The 19,761-nt window shown below is 41.5% G+C and overlaps 2 protein-coding genes and 1 long non-coding RNA gene across 3 annotated transcripts; all 3 read left to right on the plus strand.

The window, feature by feature from the left end:
* Window positions 1-12,734: 12,734 nt before the first annotated feature.
* LOC123495542 (uncharacterized) lies at window positions 12,735-13,762 on the plus strand. Its single transcript, XR_012190470.1, has 3 exons — window positions 12,735-12,786; window positions 12,902-13,057; window positions 13,329-13,762. It is a non-coding gene; the product is annotated as an uncharacterized lncRNA (long non-coding RNA).
* Window positions 13,763-13,765: 3 nt separating this feature from the next.
* Window positions 13,766-17,496, plus strand: LOC141028213 (uncharacterized). Its single transcript, XM_073506078.1, has 8 exons — window positions 13,766-13,793; window positions 13,892-13,984; window positions 14,084-14,801; window positions 14,907-15,004; window positions 15,091-15,617; window positions 15,710-15,762; window positions 15,856-16,127; window positions 16,241-17,496. Exons 1-8 carry the CDS (start codon window positions 13,766-13,768, stop codon window positions 17,494-17,496), a joined length of 3,045 nt encoding a protein of 1,014 aa, XP_073362179.1.
* A 21-nt stretch (window positions 17,497-17,517) lies between these two features.
* Window positions 17,518-18,438, plus strand: LOC141028214 (uncharacterized). The gene has a single exon (XM_073506079.1). It carries the CDS (start codon window positions 17,518-17,520, stop codon window positions 18,436-18,438), a length of 921 nt encoding a protein of 306 aa, XP_073362180.1.
* The last annotated feature ends 1,323 nt before the right edge of the window (window positions 18,439-19,761 follow it).

Here is a 19,761-nt window from a genome sequence, read left to right on the forward strand (position 1 = left end):
AAGGTTGAAAGTTGGCGTGGTATCATCATTTCATCCACATAGCATGTGCAAGAATGTTGAGAGGGTTACGGCAAAAACTGGATGCACTTCGTGTATAAAACGGACAATCTCTTTCAAAGTATCAGGATTTCATACGGAAACTCGTCTGTTACAAAGGGATTTCATTTTTTAAAACTTACTTGAACTCCTGACTTTTTGTGTGTTCAAAATGCACCATTCATAGCCACATCATCAATTTTCAATCCTTTCTGACTTCATTTGTAATTTTTCATGCATTTACTAATTATTTTGAGCTATAAGACCCTAAAATTGAAAAACATTTCAAATGAACTCTGAAAAGGTTGAAAGTTGGCATGGTATCATCATTTCATCCACATAGCATGTGCAAGAAAGTTGAGAGGGTTAAGGCAAAAACTGGATGCACTTCGTGTACAAAACGGAGAATCTCTTTCAAAGTATCAGGATTTCATGCGGAAACTCGTCTGTTACAAAGGGATTTCATTTTTGTAAACTTATTTGAACTCCTGACTTTTTGTGTGTTCAAAATGCACCATTCAAAGCCACATCATCAATTTTCAATCCTTTCTGACTTCATTTGTTATTTTTCATGCATTTACTAATTATTTTGAGCTATAAGACCCTAAAATTGAAAAGCATTTCAAATGAACTCTGAAAAGGTTGAAAGTTGGCGTGGTATCATCATTTCATCCACATAGCATGTGCAAGAATGTTGAGAGGGTTACGGCAAAAACTGGATGCACTTCGTGTACAAAACGGACAATCTCTTTCAAAGTATCAGGATTTCATACGGAAACTCGTCTGTTACAAAGGGATTTCATTTTTTAAAACTTATTTGAACTCCTCACTTTTTGTGTGTTGAAAATGCACCATTCAAAGCCACATTATCAATTTTCAATCCTTTCTGACTTCATTTGTTTTTTTTCATGCATTTAATAATTATTTTGAGCTATAAGACCCTAAAATTGAAAAGCATTTCAAATGAACTCTGAAAAGGTTGAAAGTTGGCATGGTATCATCATTTCATCCACATGGCATGTGCAAGAAAGTTGAGAGGGTTACGGCAAGAACTGGATGCACTTCGTGTATAAAACGGACAATCTCTTTCAAAGTATCAGGATTTCATACGGAAACTCGTCTGTTACAAAGGGATTTCATTTTTTTAAACTTATTTGAACTCCTGACTTTTTGTGTGTTCAAAATGCACCATTCAAAGCCACATCATCAATTTTCAATCCTTTCTGACTTCATTTGTTATTTTTCATGCATTTACTAATTATTTTGAGCTATAAGACCCTAAAATTAAAAAGCATTTCAAATGAACTCTGAAAAGGTTGAAAGTTGGCATGGTATCATCATTTCATCCACATGGCATGTGCAAGAAAGTTGAGAGGGTTACGGCAAAAACTGGATGCACTTCGTGTACAAAACGGACAATCTCTTTCAAAGTATCAGGATTTCATGCGGAAACTCGTCTGTTACAAAGGGATTTCATTTTTTCAAACTTATTTGAACTCCTGACTTTTTGTGTGTTCAAAATGCACCATTCAAAGCCACATCATCAATTTTCAATCCTTTCTGACTTCATTTGTTATTTTTCATGCATTTACTAATTATTTTGAGCTATAAGACCCTAAAATTGAAATGCATTTCAAATGAACTCTGGAAAGGTTGAAAGTTGGCATGGTATCATCATTTCATCCACATAGCATGTGCAAGAATGTTGAGAGGGTTACGACAAAAACTGGATGCACTTCGTGTACAAAACGGACAATCTCTTTCAAAGTATCAGGATTTCATACGGAAACTCGTCTGTTACAAAGGGATTTCATTTTTTAAAACTTATTTGAACTCCTGACTTTTTGTGTGTTCAAAATGCACCATTCAAAGCCACATCATCAATTTTCAATCCTTTCTGACTTCATTTGTAATTTTTCATGCATTTACTAATTATTTTGAGCTATAAGACCCTAAAATTGAAAAGCATTTCAAATGAACTCTGAAAAGGTTGAAAGTTGGCGTGGTATCATCATTTCTTCCACATGGCATGTGCAAGAAAGTTGAGAGGGTTACGGCAAAAACTGGATGCACTTCGTGTACAAAACGGACAATCTCTTTCAAAGTATCAGGATTTCATACGGAAACTCGTCTGTTACAAAGGGATTTCATTTTTTAAAACTTATTTGAACTCCTCACTTTTTGTGTGTTCAAAATGCACCATTCAAAGCCACATCATCAATTTTCAATCCTTTCTGACTTCATTTGTTATTTTTCATGCATTTACTAATTATTTTGATCTATAAGACACTAAAATTGAAAAGCATTTCAAATGAACTCTGAAAAGGTTGAAAGTTGGCGTGGTATCATCATTTCATCCACATAGCATGTGCAAGAATGTTGAGAGGGTTACGGCAAAAACTGGATGCACTTCGTGTATAAAACGGACAATCTCTTTCAAAGTATCAGGATTTCATACGGAAACTCGTCTGTTACAAAGGGATTTCATTTTCTAAAACTTATTTGAACTCCTGACTTTTTGTGTGTTCAAAATGCACCATTCAAAGCCACATCATCAATTTTCAATCCTTTCTGACTTCATTTGTAATTTTTCATGCATTTACTAATTATTTTGAGCTATAAGACCCTAAAATTGAAAAACATTTCAAATGAACTCTGAAAAGGTTGAAAGTTGGCATGGTATCATCATTTCATCCACATAGCATGTGCAAGAAAGTTGAGTGGGTTACGGCAAAAACTGGATGCACTTCGTGTACAAAACGGACAATCTCTTTCAAAGTATCAGGATTTCATGCGGAAACTCGTCATTTACAAAGGGATTTCATTTTTTAAAACTTATTTGAACTCCTGACTTTTTGTGTGTTCAAAATGCACCATTCAAAGCCACATCATCAATTTTCAATCCTTTCTGACTTCATTTGTTATTTTTCATGCATTTACTAATTATTTTGAGCTATAAGACCCTAAAATTGAAAAGCATTTCAAATGAACTCTGAAAAGGTTGAAAGTTGGCGTGGTATCATCATTTCATCCACATAGCATGTGCAAGAATGTTGAGAGGGTTACGGCAAAAACTGGATGCACTTCGTGTATAAAACGGACAATCTCTTTCAAAGTATCAGGATTTCATACGGAAACTCGTCTGTTACAAAGGGATTTCATTTTTTAAAACTTACTTGAACTCCTGACTTTTTGTGTGTTCAAAATGCACCATTCATAGCCACATCATCAATTTTCAATCCTTTCCGACTTCATTTGTAATTTTTCATGCATTTACTAATTATTTTGAGCTATAAGACCCTAAAATTGAAAAACATTTCAAATGAACTCTGAAAAGGTTGAAAGTTGGCATGGTATCATCATTTCATCCACATAGCATGTGCAAGAAAGTTGAGAGGGTTAAGGCAAAAACTGGATGCACTTCGTGTACAAAACGGAGAATCTCTTTCAAAGTATCAGGATTTCATGCGGAAACTCGTCTGTTACAAAGGGATTTCATTTTTTTAAACTTATTTGAACTCCTGACTTTTTGTGTGTTCAAAATGCACCATTCAAAGCCACATCATCAATTTTCAATCCTTTCTGACTTCATTTGTTATTTTTCATGCATTTACTAATTATTTTGAGCTATAAGACCCTAAAATTGAAAAGCATTTCAAATGAACTCTGAAAAGGTTGAAAGTTGGCGTGGTATCATCATTTCATCCACATAGCATGTGCAAGAATGTTGAGAGGGTTACGGCAAAAACTGGATGCACTTCGTGTACAAAACGGACAATCTCTTTCAAAGTATCAGGATTTCATACGGAAACTCGTCTGTTACAAAGGGATTTCATTTTTTAAAACTTATTTGAACTCCTCACTTTTTGTGTGTTGAAAATGCACCATTCAAAGCCACATTATCAATTTTCAATCCTTTCTGACTTCATTTGTTTTTTTCATGCATTTAATAATTATTTTGAGCTATAAGACCCTAAAATTGAAAAGCATTTCAAATGAACTCTGAAAAGGTTGAAAGTTGGCATGGTATCATCATTTCATCCACATGGCATGTGCAAGAAAGTTGAGAGGGTTACGGCAAGAACTGGATGCACTTCGTGTATAAAACGGACAATCTCTTTCAAAGTATCAGGATTTCATACGGAAACTCGTCTGTTACAAAGGGATTTCATTTTTTAAAACTTATTTGAACTCCTGACTTTTTGTGTGTTCAAAATGCACCATTCAAAGCCACATCATCAATTTTCAATCCTTTCTGACTTCATTTGTTATTTTTCATGCATTTACTAATTATTTTGAGCTATAAGACCCTAAAATTAAAAAGCATTTCAAATGAACTCTGAAAAGGTTGAAAGTTGGCATGGTATCATCATTTCATCCACATGGCATGTGCAAGAAAGTTGAGAGGGTTACGGCAAAAACTGGATGCACTTCGTGTACAAAACGGACAATCTCTTTCAAAGTATCAGGATTTCATGCGGAAACTCGTCTGTTACAAAGGGATTTCATTTTTTCAAACTTATTTGAACTCCTGACTTTTTGTGTGTTCAAAATGCACCATTCAAAGCCACATCATCAATTTTCAATCCTTTCTGACTTCATTTGTTATTTTTCATGCATTTACTAATTATTTTGAGCTATAAGACCCTAAAATTGAAAAGCATTTCAAATGAACTCTGGAAAGGTTGAAAGTTGGCATGGTATCATCATTTCATCCACATAGCATGTGCAAGAATGTTGAGAGGGTTACGACAAAAACTGGATGCACTTCGTGTACAAAACGGACAATCTCTTTCAAAGTATCAGGATTTCATACGGAAACTCGTCTGTTACAAAGGGATTTCATTTTTTAAAACTTATTTGAACTCCTGACTTTTTGTGTGTTCAAAATGCACCATTCAAAGCCACATCATCAATTTTCAATCCTTTCTGACTTCATTTGTAATTTTTCATGCATTTACTAATTATTTTGAGCTATAAGACCCTAAAATTGAAAAGCATTTCAAATGAACTCTGAAAAGGTTGAAAGTTGGCGTGGTATCATCATTTCTTCCACATGGCATGTGCAAGAAAGTTGAGAGGGTTACGGCAAAAACTGGATGCACTTCGTGTACAAAATGGACAATCTCTTTCGAAGTATCAGGATTTCATCCGGAAACTCGTCTGTTACAAAGGGATTTCATTTTTTCAAACTTATTTGAACTCCTGACTTTTTGTGTGTTCAAAATGCACCATTCGAAGCCACATCATCAATTTTCAATCCTTTCTGACTTCATTTGTTATTTTTCATGCATTTACTAATTATTTTGAGCTATAAGACCCTAAAATTGAAAAGCATTTCAAATGAACTCTGAAAAGGTTGAAACTTGGCGTGGTATCATCATTTCATCCACATAGCATGTGCAAGAATGTTGAGAGGGTTACGGCAAAAACTGGATGCACTTCGTGTACAAAACGGACAATCTCTTTCAAAGTATCAGGATTTCATACGGAAACTCGTCTGTTACAAAGGGATTTCATTTTTTAAAACTTATTTGAACTCCTGACTTTTTGTGTGTTCAAAATGCACCACTCAAAGCCACATCATTAATTTTCAATCCTTTCTGACTTCATTTGTTATTTTTCATGCATTTACTAATTATTTTGAGCTATAAGACCCTAAAATTGAAAAATATTTCAAATGAACTCTGAAAAGGTTGAAAGTTGGCATGGTATCATCATTTCATCCACATAGCATGTGCAAGAAAGTTGAGAGGGTTACGGCAAAAACTGGATGCACTTCGTGTATAAAACGGACAATCTCTTTCAAAGTATCAGGATTTCATGCGGAAACTCGTCTGTTACAAAGGGATTTCATTTTTAAAACTTATTTGAACTCCTGACTTTTTGTGTGTTCAAAATGCACCATTCAAAGCCACATCATCAATTTTCAATCCTTTCTGACTTCATTTGTAATTTTTCATGCATTTACTAATTATTTTGAGCTATAAGACCCTAAAATTAAAAAGCATTTCAAATGAACTCTGAAAAGGTTGAAAGTTGGCATGGTATCATCATTTCATCCACATGGCATGTGCAAGAAAGTTGAGAGGGTTACGGCAAAAACTGGATGCACTTCGTGTACAAAACGGACAATCTCTTTCAAAGTATCAGGATTTCATGCGGAAACTCATCTGTTACAAAGGGATTTCATTTTTTAAAACTTATTTGAACTCCTGACTTTTTGTGTGTTCAAAATGCACCATTCAAAGCCACATCATCAATTTTCAATCTTTTCTGACTTCATTTGTTATTTTTCATGCATTTACTAATTATTTTGAGTTATAAGACCCTAAAATTGAAAGCATTTCAAATGAACCTGAAATTGAAAAACCCTACAAATGAACTCTGAAAAGGTTGAAAGTTGGCATGGTGTCATCATTTCACCCACATAGCATGTGCTAAAATGTGGAGAGGGTCCCGACAAAAGCTGGATGCACTTCGTGAAGAAAATGGACAATCTCTTTCGAAGTATCAGGGTTTCGGAGGAAAACTCATCTGTTACAAAGGGATTTCATTTTCTTGTACTTATTTGAACTCCAGACTTTTGTGTGTGTTCAAAATGCACCATTCAAAGCCACATCATCAATTTTCAACCCTTTCTGACTTCATTTGTTATTTTTCATGCAGTGGCGGATTGTTTTGAGGTAAATGACCCTGAAATTGAAAAGCCCTACAAATGAGCTCTGAAAAGGTTGAAAGTTGGCATGGTATCATCATTTCACCCACATAGCATGTGCTAAAAAGTTGAGAGGGTTACAGCAAAAGCTGGATGCACTTCGTGAACAAAATGGACAATATCGTTCGAAGTATGAGGGTTTCGGACGAAAACTCATCTGTTACAAAGGGATTTCATTTTCTTGAACTTATTTGAACTCTAGACTTTTTGTGTGTTCTAAATGAACCATTCAAAGCAGAGACTGATTTTGAATGGTGCATATTCAACACACAAAAAGTTTGTAAAGATCGCCAACCCCAACATAAAAAAATGAGCATAGATGCGCCTATAGAGAGAATTCAACCTAAATTCATAATAAATTTCTATGAATTTCAGAGAAATTCACCCTGAATTTAGGTCAAATTCTCTGTATAAGGGCATCTATTTTCATTTTGAGAGGAGCTCAACAAGGCAGAGAGGGACGGGCTTATAAGCCGGTGTGAGCGCCCTTCGGTTGGCGAGGTGGGACTAAACTCTGACCGCAACGAGGACCAACCCTTTAGTCCCGGTTTGTGGCACAAATCGGGACTAATGGTCATGGGCCAGGGGCGAGGCGCATTGATCCCGGTTCGTGCGTGAAACCGGGACCAAAAGGTCTAGACGAACCGGGAGCCGTGGCCCGGCCGGCCCCCTGGGCTCACGAACCGAGACAGTTGCCTCCTTTGATCCCGGTTCGTGAACGAACCGGGATTAATGCTATTACGAGGGCCGAACCAATGCCCTGTTTTCTACTAGTGCTAGCTGCCGAAGGAAGCCAGATCCACATAGAAGAACAACCGCGCCCATGCCACCCTCGCTGGCATCCTGGCTAGATGACATATCTGAGCAACAGCTTGCTGGATTCCAGCACCAGCGCATCTCCTCCTGTCCCCGACCAGGAGCCGCCATGGTCGGCAGCAAGGAGGAGGATGGGTGGGGTGGGGTGTACAACAGTGGGGTGAAAACAGTGAACGACACCCTTTGCAAAGCTGTCAGCAAACTTCCAAATCCACAGAAAGAAAGAAACGCGGTAGTGCTGGCTGGCGCAGATCAGATCAAAGCCCCGAGGAAACCCTTTCCTTCCAAGCTTCAATCCCCGTTTCCTGTTTCTGATCCAGCCCGCTCCTACGCGCACGATCGACAATGTACAAGCTCAGTCTAAACAACCTGTGCCAGTAGCGGAGGTGGGCGATGCCGGCCTACACCGACCGGCGCGAGGGTACTGACCACGCGTCAAGGTTCCATTCCACCGTTGCCATCGGTGGCGCCGAGTTCAGCTCACCCGAGTCCGGGTCCCGCACGCTCATCCAGGCGCACGACCGGTGCAAAAGAGTCGGGTTCGAGCGAGTCGGACTAGGCTCTGCTCAGATTATACTAAAATTCGAGCGAGCTCATATTAAGTGAAGCTTAAGGTCGAGCAGTAGAAATTGGCTTGTGCTTAGCCTGTATCGATCTCGAGTTAGTTTCGATCTAAATAAGATGATTTTATCCTAAGGCAATTTTTCAAAATGGTAGGACACAACACAACGTAGGAAACCACTATAAAATTTGACTTATTCTCTCTCAACCGAAGACTAGCTCGTGATAACTAGGGGTCGTGCATGAACTAGAAAGATAGAAAAATGAAGGTGCATCCGTGCTCACACTTCATCCTACGGCTGTTCTTTTCCCTTTTTCTTTTCTAATCTAATCATCTCCCCCCTGATTTTCAGGGGTGGGGCCGGGCCTTATTTTCTTTCAATCAAATCAAGCCACGTATGCGGGAGCACGGATGGGAGCATGGGAAGGGAGCAGGCAAGTCTCGTCCCCAAACTTTGGCTGAGAATAATAGGATACTTAACACACGACTAACACACGACTGACCAAGTACCATATTTTGGCTAAATTTTCGCCATGCTTAATTAGCCTTCCAAGTTTGCTACTAGGTAAAATCGAAAGAAAAAAATATGCACAAAGGATATGGCAATAAATTATTTTATTTTCTTTCAATAGTATGTATCAAGATTGTTTAGTATAATTATATGACATCGAGCTATCTAGCTAACATCGAGCGAGCCGGTGTTGGCTCAAGATTAGCACGTCTCTCTATCGAGCTACATAAAGTGTTCATACTCAACTCATTTTTTTTCGAGTCCATCTCGAGTCGAGCCAAAATACGAGTCAATCTCGAGCGGCTCACGAACCTCGAGCTTTTTTTGCAGGCCTAGCCGCAAGGGCAGCCTTGGAGGACGTCCCCGCAAGGGAAGCCTTGGAGCACTCCTCGTCACCTCCGCAACTACTGACCGGTGAGTATGTATGCGCCCTAGCTAGCTAGATCTCATTTTGTTCAAGATTTTAGGGCTCCGGTTAGCGCCAGATGCATGCGCCGTCGCCGCTCCGCCCCTCGGCAGCAACTTTCCGGTGAGTATGCCTGCGCCTTAGCTAGCCAGATTCTGTTTTGTTCAAGGTCCTAGAGCTCCGGCTAGCGCCAGATATATGTGCCGTCGTTGCTTCTAAGTCAACTGCCAAAGCAGACGTGAGACGACTCATAAAAACCTGATCCGCGACGACTGATGGGGCCTCGTCATGCTCGACAAGATCACAGAAGATCGACTTGTTAACAGTACATCCAGACTCTATAAATACAAGTGGGTTACCTTGCCGGTTGTTTGCAGACAACCATCTCTACTCCTAATGGACGACTTGGTGAATAGTCCGCGCGGTTAATTTTCGCTGGTTTATTTTTGTCATACTCCCACCGCCGTTTTTTTTCGTCATCGCACCACCTCTGCTTTACTCGATCGAAAAAACCGATGCAAACAAAACCCCTGGGATCGATCCCTCGTTCACACAGCTGATCGATCTCCGCCGCCGCCCGACACAGCAGATCGATCTCCGCCGCCGCCCGATCGCACGCCCGAACCACCCCTACGCCCAGACCGCGGCGGATCCATCCCTGTGCCGCGCCGCGGCGGATCCATCCCTTCGCCGTCGCACTTGCAGGAGGCGGCGGTCTGCTGTTGGATCGGGCGAGGACATGGGGCCGCGATCCCGCGTGTCGTGTTCGCCGGCGATCACGACCCCGATCCGACGGCGGCCACCTTCTGACCACCCACAGGGTCTCAACCGGCGCTGCTCCCCTTTCAGTGCTACGTAATGCAAGTTCATACACATTATTTCATACTGAATATTTCATGCTGAAGGCCATACAAAAAAACATCTCAGGAGGCGGCGATCTGCTGTGGGATCGCTTCAGGAGACGCGAAGCGATCTGGTGTGGGATCGCTTTAGGAGACGGGGCCGCGATCCCGTCTACGTGACGCCGTGATCCCCTTCTGGACGCGCCCAGCATCCAACTTCTGCTGTACGTATTGCAGGTTTATACTCAATAATCACACATTACCTATGTACAGAAAATACATACAGAATCTCAAGTTTATACTCGTTTATGACTATCTTTGCTGGAGCATGGTAGGCCAAACAGCAGTTATGAAATTGCATATTTGAGTTGGTTGCTTGTGCTTACTTGGAATGCTCAACGTCGGCAATCTTAGATTACATATACATCAAGCAGACGACCTCCTTTCATGGACCATGGTATGCCAGGCACCATTTCTGAAATTTGCAACAGAATAGCTTAGGAGCTGTTTACGCATGTTGCTGAACATGTTTAGTTGCTGTACATGTTTGCATAACTGATTGTGCTGCTTTTACTTACTTTGATTGCTTGGTTGTGTGGCTTGTTCTGCTTACTTTGCACTGCCAAGAAGCAGCCTGTCCAATAAGCATAGTCTCCAAGTTGTCTCCAAGTTCACGAACGAAAGTGCATGAAACATAACAATTAAGAATCAGTCTGTTTACATAAAACCTCCCAATACGGAGGCCAGGAGTTGGATGCTGGGCGCGTCCAGAAGGGGATAACAAAATAAATGATTGACTGTAGACAACTTCAGTATGAAACATAACAAAATAAGATCATTAAGATGGTAGACAACTTCAGTTCACAAGCCATTGTTAATAGTATGAAATCTTTGCTTGTAGGTAAGTATGGGGAATCCACAAAGCAAATCTGCGGAACATACAACAGTGTCAGGTGTACCTAGAGGTAAATCTTTGACTAAAAAACTTGCCGCACATGTCAAGCTATATCCCGATTGTGATTTCCTTAAATGACATTGTTTCAGATAATTTGGATTGGACAAATGATGGTGAGAACAACCTGAGTACCCCATTTAAGACAGTTGGATTGTCAATTTACCATGATTTAATACTATTTATTTATCGAATTGATCTCGCTTACTTGTATGAATGACACTCAGATGGGCTGACACTTGAACCGTCTGGACAACCGGTTCTTCCGGATAATGAACTTGTGGGTACTGAAGGTGTAGGATATCAGATGGCTGGGACAACCGTTGTTGATAATCCCCCTATTAGTCCAGGTATGAGGCTGTGCGGATAGAGTACTCATCATTTTATTCTCTTAAGTTCGTGACTTCAATCTCAGTTACTTGTATGAACCATGCTCCAAGCCACTCGATACCTGAATAGACCGCAGACCCGGTTGTTCCCCAACCCACAGATGGTGATATCACATGTGTTCAGCGGCCTCCCGATCTGAACTCAGGTGAGCAAAAAACATATTGAAAAGGAGACCCGGCAATCTCGGTTATTTATCATGCTTATAGAGGTTGTGTTGCAGACATTCAAGAACAGTCTAAGAACAATAACATTTAGCTTTTGTTTTGTTCCAGATGTTCTTGATGTGTCTCCTACTGATGGAGGAATACAGCTGTACACTATGTCAACTGCTCAAGATTTATCCCAAACCGTTTCAACATCCGAGCACACGACTACATGATCTTTCGAGAATGTCACCAAACAAACTAAAAAAGGTATCTTATCTGATGAAAAAAGGGAGCAGATAAACGCCAAGAGGCGAGCTAATTATCGACGGAAGAAATAGGAGGAAGCAAAGAAACTTGAGCATGAAAGTCAAGCTTACCTTTCAACATCTGGTATAATTGTTTGATTTTTAATGAAAAGAATGTGCATTCCTGCTTTGACTACTCTCACAGCTTGCTGCATCTATTATTAGACCGTCTATTTAATTGTATGAACCAATTTCAGATCAGTCCATCACTGAACAGACCACAGTTGTTGTTGTTCCTCAACCCACTGATGGTGATGTCACATGTGTACCGCGGCCTTCTGAACTGAACTCAGGTTAGTATAAAACATAATCAGTACTCTCTACTCTTCGGATAGCACTAAACTGACCCGTTATGACCACTATCGGTTATTTTTACATCAAGCGGGCAACCCGGCAACCTCATCAACGTTTGTGTCTCTCAGTTGTCTCACTAACGAGTTAGCCGTAGCCGTAGCACAAAGTGTAAACGGTATTACAAGATTTGTCTTTCGTTGTGAACCGTATCTATCTTATAGAGGTTGTGTTGCAGATGTTCATTAACATACTAAGTACATTATCATTTTGGTTTGGTTTTGTTCCAGAGGCTCTAGATTTGACTCATATGTATGGAAGAAATCACGTAAACATCAATGCAACTCCTCAAGTTTTACCACAATCCGGTTCAACATCCAAGCACATGACTACAGGATCTGTCGTGCGTGTCTCGAAACCATCTAAGGAAGTTATCTTGTCTGATGAAAAAAGAGAGCAGATAAACGCCAAGAGGCGAGCTGCTTATCGGAGGAAAAAAGAGGAGGAAGCAGAAAAAGTACAGCACGGAAGTCAACCTGACCTTTCAATATCTGATATGATTGTTTGATTTTAAATCAAAACAATGTACATTCCTGCATTCACTACTCTCACACCTTCATGCATCTATTACTAGACGACAAGAAAGAGCTAATAAATGCGCGGAGGCGGGCAACGTATCTTAAGAACAAGGAAAATGCTGACATTAACAAGGAACAGATGAAAGCTCCGTTGGTAGATGGTTATCGAAGAAAATATGACGACGCCGCCGGCAAGCATCTCCATCAAAATATGCCTGCCGTTGACATGTCGGGTACGACTATTTCTATATTACAGGCCAAACGTCTATTGAATATACTCCCTTTGTTCATAACAGTATGATTATTATCTGAGAGTCCGTGAGTATGACACCTGCAACCATATTGCAGGTATGCAAAATGTTCCACGGAGCGCTCTCGGTGATATCACTAATGGGGTACAAGCTCACCCTATGCTCCTTGCCGACAAAAATAGCCAGATCAAGGCTCAAGGGCGAGCTACCGTGAAGCACAAAGATGATAACCTTCCTGCCCTTACAATATCAGGTTAGAATGCTTTTTGATTCAGCTGCCTCTTGATAGTATATATATTCCTAATGTTTCTGGATACAAGTGTTTAATAAGTTATCTTGGAAAACAAGCTTATCAAACTCATTGTTTTATCGTCCTCTCGTTTGACTTTTGATTAGACATTAATACCTTGTGAAAATGGACGGAAGGAGTCAGCTGATATGACCTACATAATATGCTGGTACCTTTTGTATCAATGATCAATTAATGCAGTACTGATTAGCGTTTTACACTGTTGTATAACCAGCCGACCCAAATAGGTCCAGCTATACGTCATTGTCACAAGATGAGGCGGTATTGCCTCATACCAATACAATCAGTACAGCTGTCATTCATGATAACCAACTACCTAGGAAGCAGCGTGGTAAGCAACGCAGAACTTGCTTAACTCCTGATCAAATGGAGCAAACAAACGCGCGTAGGCGAGCAACATATCGGAAACATCTAGAGCACGGAACTATCGATCTTGAAGAAAAAAGTACCACGCTGCGAGAATGGAGGGCATGCAGCAAAGAGAAGGGGGAGTTAAGTGCAAAAAGAAAGGCAACTTATGCGGCAAAGAAGCACACCCCATGCAAAGAATCCCTCGCACTCCCACGTCCAGACCTAGCAAACTTATCCCGCGCAACACCCCTCTCTCGGGCCGCCGAAGGTGATTCATCTGATGGCGACCCGACGATAATCATGCCGAATTTCATTGTTGGTACCAATGGTATGATAATTCTATTGTCACCTTGTTGTGCTCATTCTCACCAACCCTCATCTGACATGACGTTGTCTATTGTCACATTCGCCATGGAGATAATGCAGACGAAATCGATGGGTTCCGAGACTGCATCACTGGCGATGAGACGACACCATCCGACTTTATGGATGAGGAGTACTACATGTTTCATGACGAAGGTATGGTCAACTATAATCTATGAATTTGTGGGGCTTTATCATAATTATAGTTAGTAGTTAATAATGTTTTGAACATCATGTTTCAACAAATGCACGTAGGATACGATAATGACACCTTGGAGGATGAAGAGGAAGCGATCATGTCGTCTGCTATACCTAGCGAGGTTGATCCATTAGACTTTGTCTACACAAACATCCCAGACACGACTCACATCCTGAAGCTCGACGCAAACTGCAAACACTGCAAGGCAAAAAAATTTGTGTCTGAGACTGACGGCTTCTGCTGTCGCAATGGCCAGATCGAACTTAAACAACCTGAGCCAATCCCAGAGCTGATGAGGCTATGGTCAAGCATGGATGCAGATTCTAGACATTTTCGGGAAAACATACGCTTCTTCAACGGGCATTTTGCCTTCACAACCCTTGGCGTCAGCCTTGATGAGAACTGCACAAACATGAAGTCTGGGGTGTACACATTCCGGGCACACGGCACCATCTACCACAATGTGCATTCGTTCGGGCCTAGCTCCCGTCCCGAGCATCTGCAGTTATACTTTTGTGATGATGACCCAACCATCACTCATCGTAAGGCGGCCACCAAGCAATTAGACCAAGATGTCGTGAAGAAGTTAGTAGACATACTCAAAGAAAACCCGTACTCCCAGCAATTTAGGAGTTCGGGTGCACACAAGGACAACCTCGATGATTACATGATAGACCTAAACACCGATAAAAGGCTTGACCAAAGAAGATATAACAGACCGTTGTCATCTGAGGTCACTGCAATTTGGGTTGAGGGCAACGACCTAGCAAAAAGGTTTGACCGAAGGATAACACTTTGTGGTAATAACAACGAAAGGCACAGTATACGTGTGACCTCCGGAGCATATGACCCTTTGTCTTATCCCCTATTCTATCCAAGGGGAGAACTAGGTTGGCATCCGAAGCTACCTAAATGTAATGTTCCTTTGGAGGTTGTACTAAATCCTCAACTGGTCCATGATGATGATGAGGATGCAGGTATGCCGTCTGCGTCCCATTTTGCTACAAATAATATTTTGTTTGTCGATTATATCCTCATTTTGATGGTACTCAATCATGTGCAGAGGGCAACAGCAGGTTGTGCGTCTCTTTCAGAGACTACTACTGTTACAAGCTGCAGACACGGCCTGCGATCTTTAATCTCATACTCTGTGGAGCACGCCTCTTGCAGCAATGGGCCGTCGACATGTACGTCAAGATTGAAAGTTGTCGGTTAAGGTGGTACAGGAAGAACCAGACGCAGATTCGTGCCGACTTGTATAAAGGAGTTGTTGATGCGATCACTTCGGGGGAGACCCGAGCAAGCGCTGTTGGGGTAAGAATAGTTCTCCCTAGAACATACCCTGGTGGCGACCGCGACATGAAGAAGAGGCATATGGATGCCATGGCAATTGTACATACATACGGGAAGCCTGACATCTTCTTGACCATGACTTGCAATCCAAAATGGGAAGAGATAACGAATGAGTTGCTGCCTGGTCAGACGGCGCAAGACCGACCTGATATTGTGGCTCGCGTGTTCTTTGGCAAACTAGAGGCTATGAAGGACATGTTGTTCAAGAAGCACATCCTGGGTGTTGTTGTCGCATATGTATATGTTGTCGAGTTTCAAAAAAGGGGCCTCCCACACGCAATTTTCTGTTGATCATGGACTCAACATATAAGCTTATCGTCCCCGAACAGTATGACCGACTCATTTCCGCAGAGCTCCCAGACAAGCATAAGTATCAGGAATTGTATGCAATGGTGGTAAAACATATGATGCACAGACCATGCGGTGCTCTAAACCCGAAGAATGTTTGCATGCAAGAAAACGGATGCAAGTGCAGATACCCGCGGTCGTTCAATGAAAACGCAGCACAGGGGAAGGACTCGTACCCAGTTTATCGACGTAGAGGCGATGGTAGGCGTGCTAAGGTCCGAGGGAAGATGTTGGACAACAGATGGGTTGTGCCTTATACCCCATACCTTCTGCGGATGTTCAATTGCCACATCAACGTTGAGGTCTGCTCGAGCATAAAGGCCGTCAAATATCTTTACAAGTACATTTACAAGGGCCATGATAAGGCTTCTTTCAGCATCGACCAGCCCGACGCCGATGGTAACATTGATGAGATCAAGAGATACGTTGACGCAAGGTGGATCACCCCTCCGGAGGCTATGTGGAGGATATTTGGCTTTCCACTTTGCGCCAACTACCCTCTTGTCTTGCAGTTGCCTCTTCATCTCCCGAATATGCACAGGTCGCATTCAATGCCCAGGCTGACTTGAAAAATGTTGTCGCCTCAGAAAATATTTCAAAATCCATGTTAACGGAGTATTTCAAGGCTAACCAGGAACACCCTCGGGCTAGAAATATATTGTACAAGGATTTTCCCGGTAGCTTCACGTGGCCGAAGAAAAAGAAGTATTGGAAGCCGCGGGTCGAGCGTTTTCAAATAGGTCGCATCGTGTCTGCCAATCCTGCCGAGGGGGACCGATACTATCTGCGTGTGTTGCTAAACCATGTTACGGGCAAAACATCCTTTGACGACTTGCTCACCGTGGACGGCGTGCTATGTGGGAGCTTTAGAGAGGCTGCTGAAAGGTTGGGACTCATCGAGGCAGACAACACGCTCGACGACTGTCTTACTGAGGCTGAGCAGTGGGCGATGCCATGTTCTCTTAGGAGGCTCTTCGCAACCATCTTGGTGCACTGCGAGCCAGGCGACGTGCGTGGTTTATGGGATAGGCACCTCGAGCCTATGTCAGATGACTATCATCGATCACGCACGTCCCCTGACGAGGTGGAGCAGATGGTGTTGCTAGACATTAGGGGTATGTTGCAGTCCATGGGTAAAGATATTGTTGATTTCGCTCTTCCGAGCATAGATGATGCGTTTGACCCAACCGACGGCGAGGCAAGAGAGGTCATCGAGGAAACAACCGTTGAGTTTGACATGGATGACACTAAGTTGGTATCTTCGCTGAACTTGGAACAAAGGGCCGCATACGACGAGATACTAACGGCTGTTGAACGCGGTGATGGGAGTGTATTCTTTGTTGATGGCCCTGGAGGTACAGGGAAGACCTTCCTATACAGGGCGATGCTTGCCAAGGTGAGGAGCCAAGGCAAGATTGGTATCGCTACCGCGACGTCGGGCGTCGCCGCTTCTATCATGCCTGGCGGCAGGACTGCCCACTCGAGGTTCAAGATCCCATTGAGTTGCGATGATGGAGCCTCGTGCAGCTTCACCAAGCAGAGTGGGACCGCCAAGCTCCTAAGGATGGCCGCATTGATAATATGGGACGAGGCCAGCATGACGAAGCGACAAGCTGTAGAGGCATTGGACAACAGCATGCGCGACATCATGGGAATACGTGACCGACCCTTTGGAGGAAAGACTGTTGTTTTCGGTGGGGACTTTCGGCAGGTGCTGCCGGTCGTCAGAAGGGGGTCGTGGGGCCAGATAATTGATGCAACCCTCTGAAGTTCTCATCTGTGGAAGTGTATGCGGCAGCTTCGGCTCATCACCAACATGAGGGCTCATAATGACACGTGGTTTGCGGATTACTTGCTAAGGGTCGGCAATGGCACTGAGGATGTACACGATCAAGGCAACATACTACTCCCTGAAGATATTTGTCTGCCGTCTACAGGCGAGGTTGACGACCTGGAGAAACTTATTGACCACGTGTTTCCGAGTCTAGATGACAACATGTCTGATTCCAATTACATGACATCTCGAGCAATCCTTTCCGCGACAAACGACAATGTCGACAAGATAAACATCCGCATGATAGACCGTTTTCATGGAGATGAAGTAATCTACCATAGCTTTGACATTGCAGAGGACGACCCATATGGCTACTACGCTCAGGAGTTTCTTAATGGATTGACTCCTAATGGTCTTCCTCCGCATGCACTCAAGCTAAAGCTGAACTGCCCTGTCATACTTCTAAGGAACATTGATCCAGCTAATGGACTGTGTAATGGCACTAGGCTTGTTGTAAGAGGTTTTGAGAGGAACACCATTGATGCAGAAATCGTGATTGGTCAACACGCTGGCAGGAGGGTCTTCCTTCCTCGAATACCTCTCTGCCCATCTGAAAACGACATGTTTCCGTTCAAGTTTAAGAGAAAGCAATTTCCTATAAGGCTTAGCTTTGCTATGACCATTAACAAGGCTCAAGGGCAGACCATACCGATAGTTGGTGTCTACCTACCCAATCCCGTGTTCTCTCATGGTCAGCTCTATGTTGCTTTGTCTCGAGCCACCGCGAAGAGAAACATAAAGATACTCATTCAGAAGGAGAAGCCGAAGGAGAAGGCCAACAAGCTAAAGGACAATCCAAGGAAGCGAAAAAGACCAACTGTGTCCTTACTGACCTCGATGAAGAACATCATCTACAAGGAAGTCCTTACAGGCTGAAGTTCGGTCTTAATAGATTGGCAGGTTTAGTAATGACAGAGCATTTACTCTTGCGATGGTCAAGATATGTTGAATTTCGTTTCTTTTACATATTATTTTTTTATTTGGTATTTTTATATTTGGATGTATACAACATCATCGCTGATATAGATTTTCTACAAGCGTACTTTTTCATGTGTAATATGTAATTCAGATATAGTGATTGGCAGGATAAAGACCTGGAACATCCAATGAAACTATTCTATTACGGCAAATTAACATATCTGTTCTTATTATTTTGGTATTTTGATAGTATGTTTGAATGTAAGTTTATGGACGTCCTTATGATCCTCTACAATCATCTGCTAGGTCAGAACTATAATATTCTGATTGGTCTGAATTATAAGACCAACACACGCAGGAGGGAAGTTTGTGAATATATATTTTGCATATGTACTACAAATAAATAATAAAAAGCTAGCCTGCGTACATGCGAATAAGTTTATATGCCCGTGCGACTTTGAAAAAATGTGACAACTGACATGTCTGATTGCTGAAGTGTACAATATTTGAAAAAAAATTAGAATACTTGATACTTTCACGTATCTAAACTAATTATTTAACAGTTCAGTTCAGGTTACATATTATTTTCTTGCATTGGTTCATTTACCATCATGAATTTACTGTGCATCTGTAATAGTTCAGACCTAAAATATTTGTATGTATACACCATCATCGCTGATATAGATTTTCTACAAGCGTAATTTTTCTTAACGAATGATGCCGCTGATGTGTTACTTCTGCTAATGCATAAACAGATAGTGCATGTGTGTAATACCGTTGCTGCTAATGCATACGCATAAATACACAAATTTATGTTGTTTCCTAGCTATGGGAGCGTGTACTTCTACTACTATTTCTCATATGTACGTATGTATGTTATACAGATTGTTGTGATGAAAAAGAATAATAAATATGATCTTTTGCAATGCTGTGTTGGACTGAATGATTTGTAGTCCAATTATATTTTTTGATATACATGAGGTATTACACATGAAATGCAAGAAAGAGTTGTAAGCTGATCTCAATAGGTTTCGTTTTATTTATTTCCCTAATTCATGTTTATTTTTTGATGTTCTCTTTCCTGTTTGAACAAGGAAATGTAAGTAAATGTTACAGCTGGCACAAACTTGAATGAAGTGTTAATGCATTTGAAGAAAACAGTATTCAACATAGTTTAAAAAAATCCCGTGTATAAGGAAATTTTAGAAGTGTTTTTGAAAAATGTACAATGCGTGCATGTTAACTATTTTATTTGCTTCCTTTTAAAAAAATTCCTAATCG

Source organism: Aegilops tauschii, unplaced genomic scaffold (genome assembly GCF_002575655.3).
Source record: "Aegilops tauschii subsp. strangulata cultivar AL8/78 unplaced genomic scaffold, Aet v6.0 Super-Scaffold_295, whole genome shotgun sequence".
Classification (NCBI taxonomy): domain Eukaryota; kingdom Viridiplantae; phylum Streptophyta; class Magnoliopsida; order Poales; family Poaceae; genus Aegilops; species Aegilops tauschii.

Coding starts and splice junctions, on each gene's coding strand:
- LOC141028213 (XM_073506078.1), top strand. CDS start 13,766: ATGCCGAATTTCATTGTTGGTACCAATG. Junction 14,802..14,906: donor GGCAACGACCTAGCAAAAAG/GTTTGACCGAAG, acceptor ATTCTATCCAAG/GGGAGAACTAGGTTGGCATC. Junction 15,618..15,709: donor TGGGTGTTGTTGTCGCATAT/GTATATGTTGTC, acceptor GTCCCCGAACAG/TATGACCGACTCATTTCCGC.
- LOC141028214 (XM_073506079.1), top strand. CDS start 17,518: ATGCGGCAGCTTCGGCTCATCACCAACATGAGGGCTCATAATGACACG.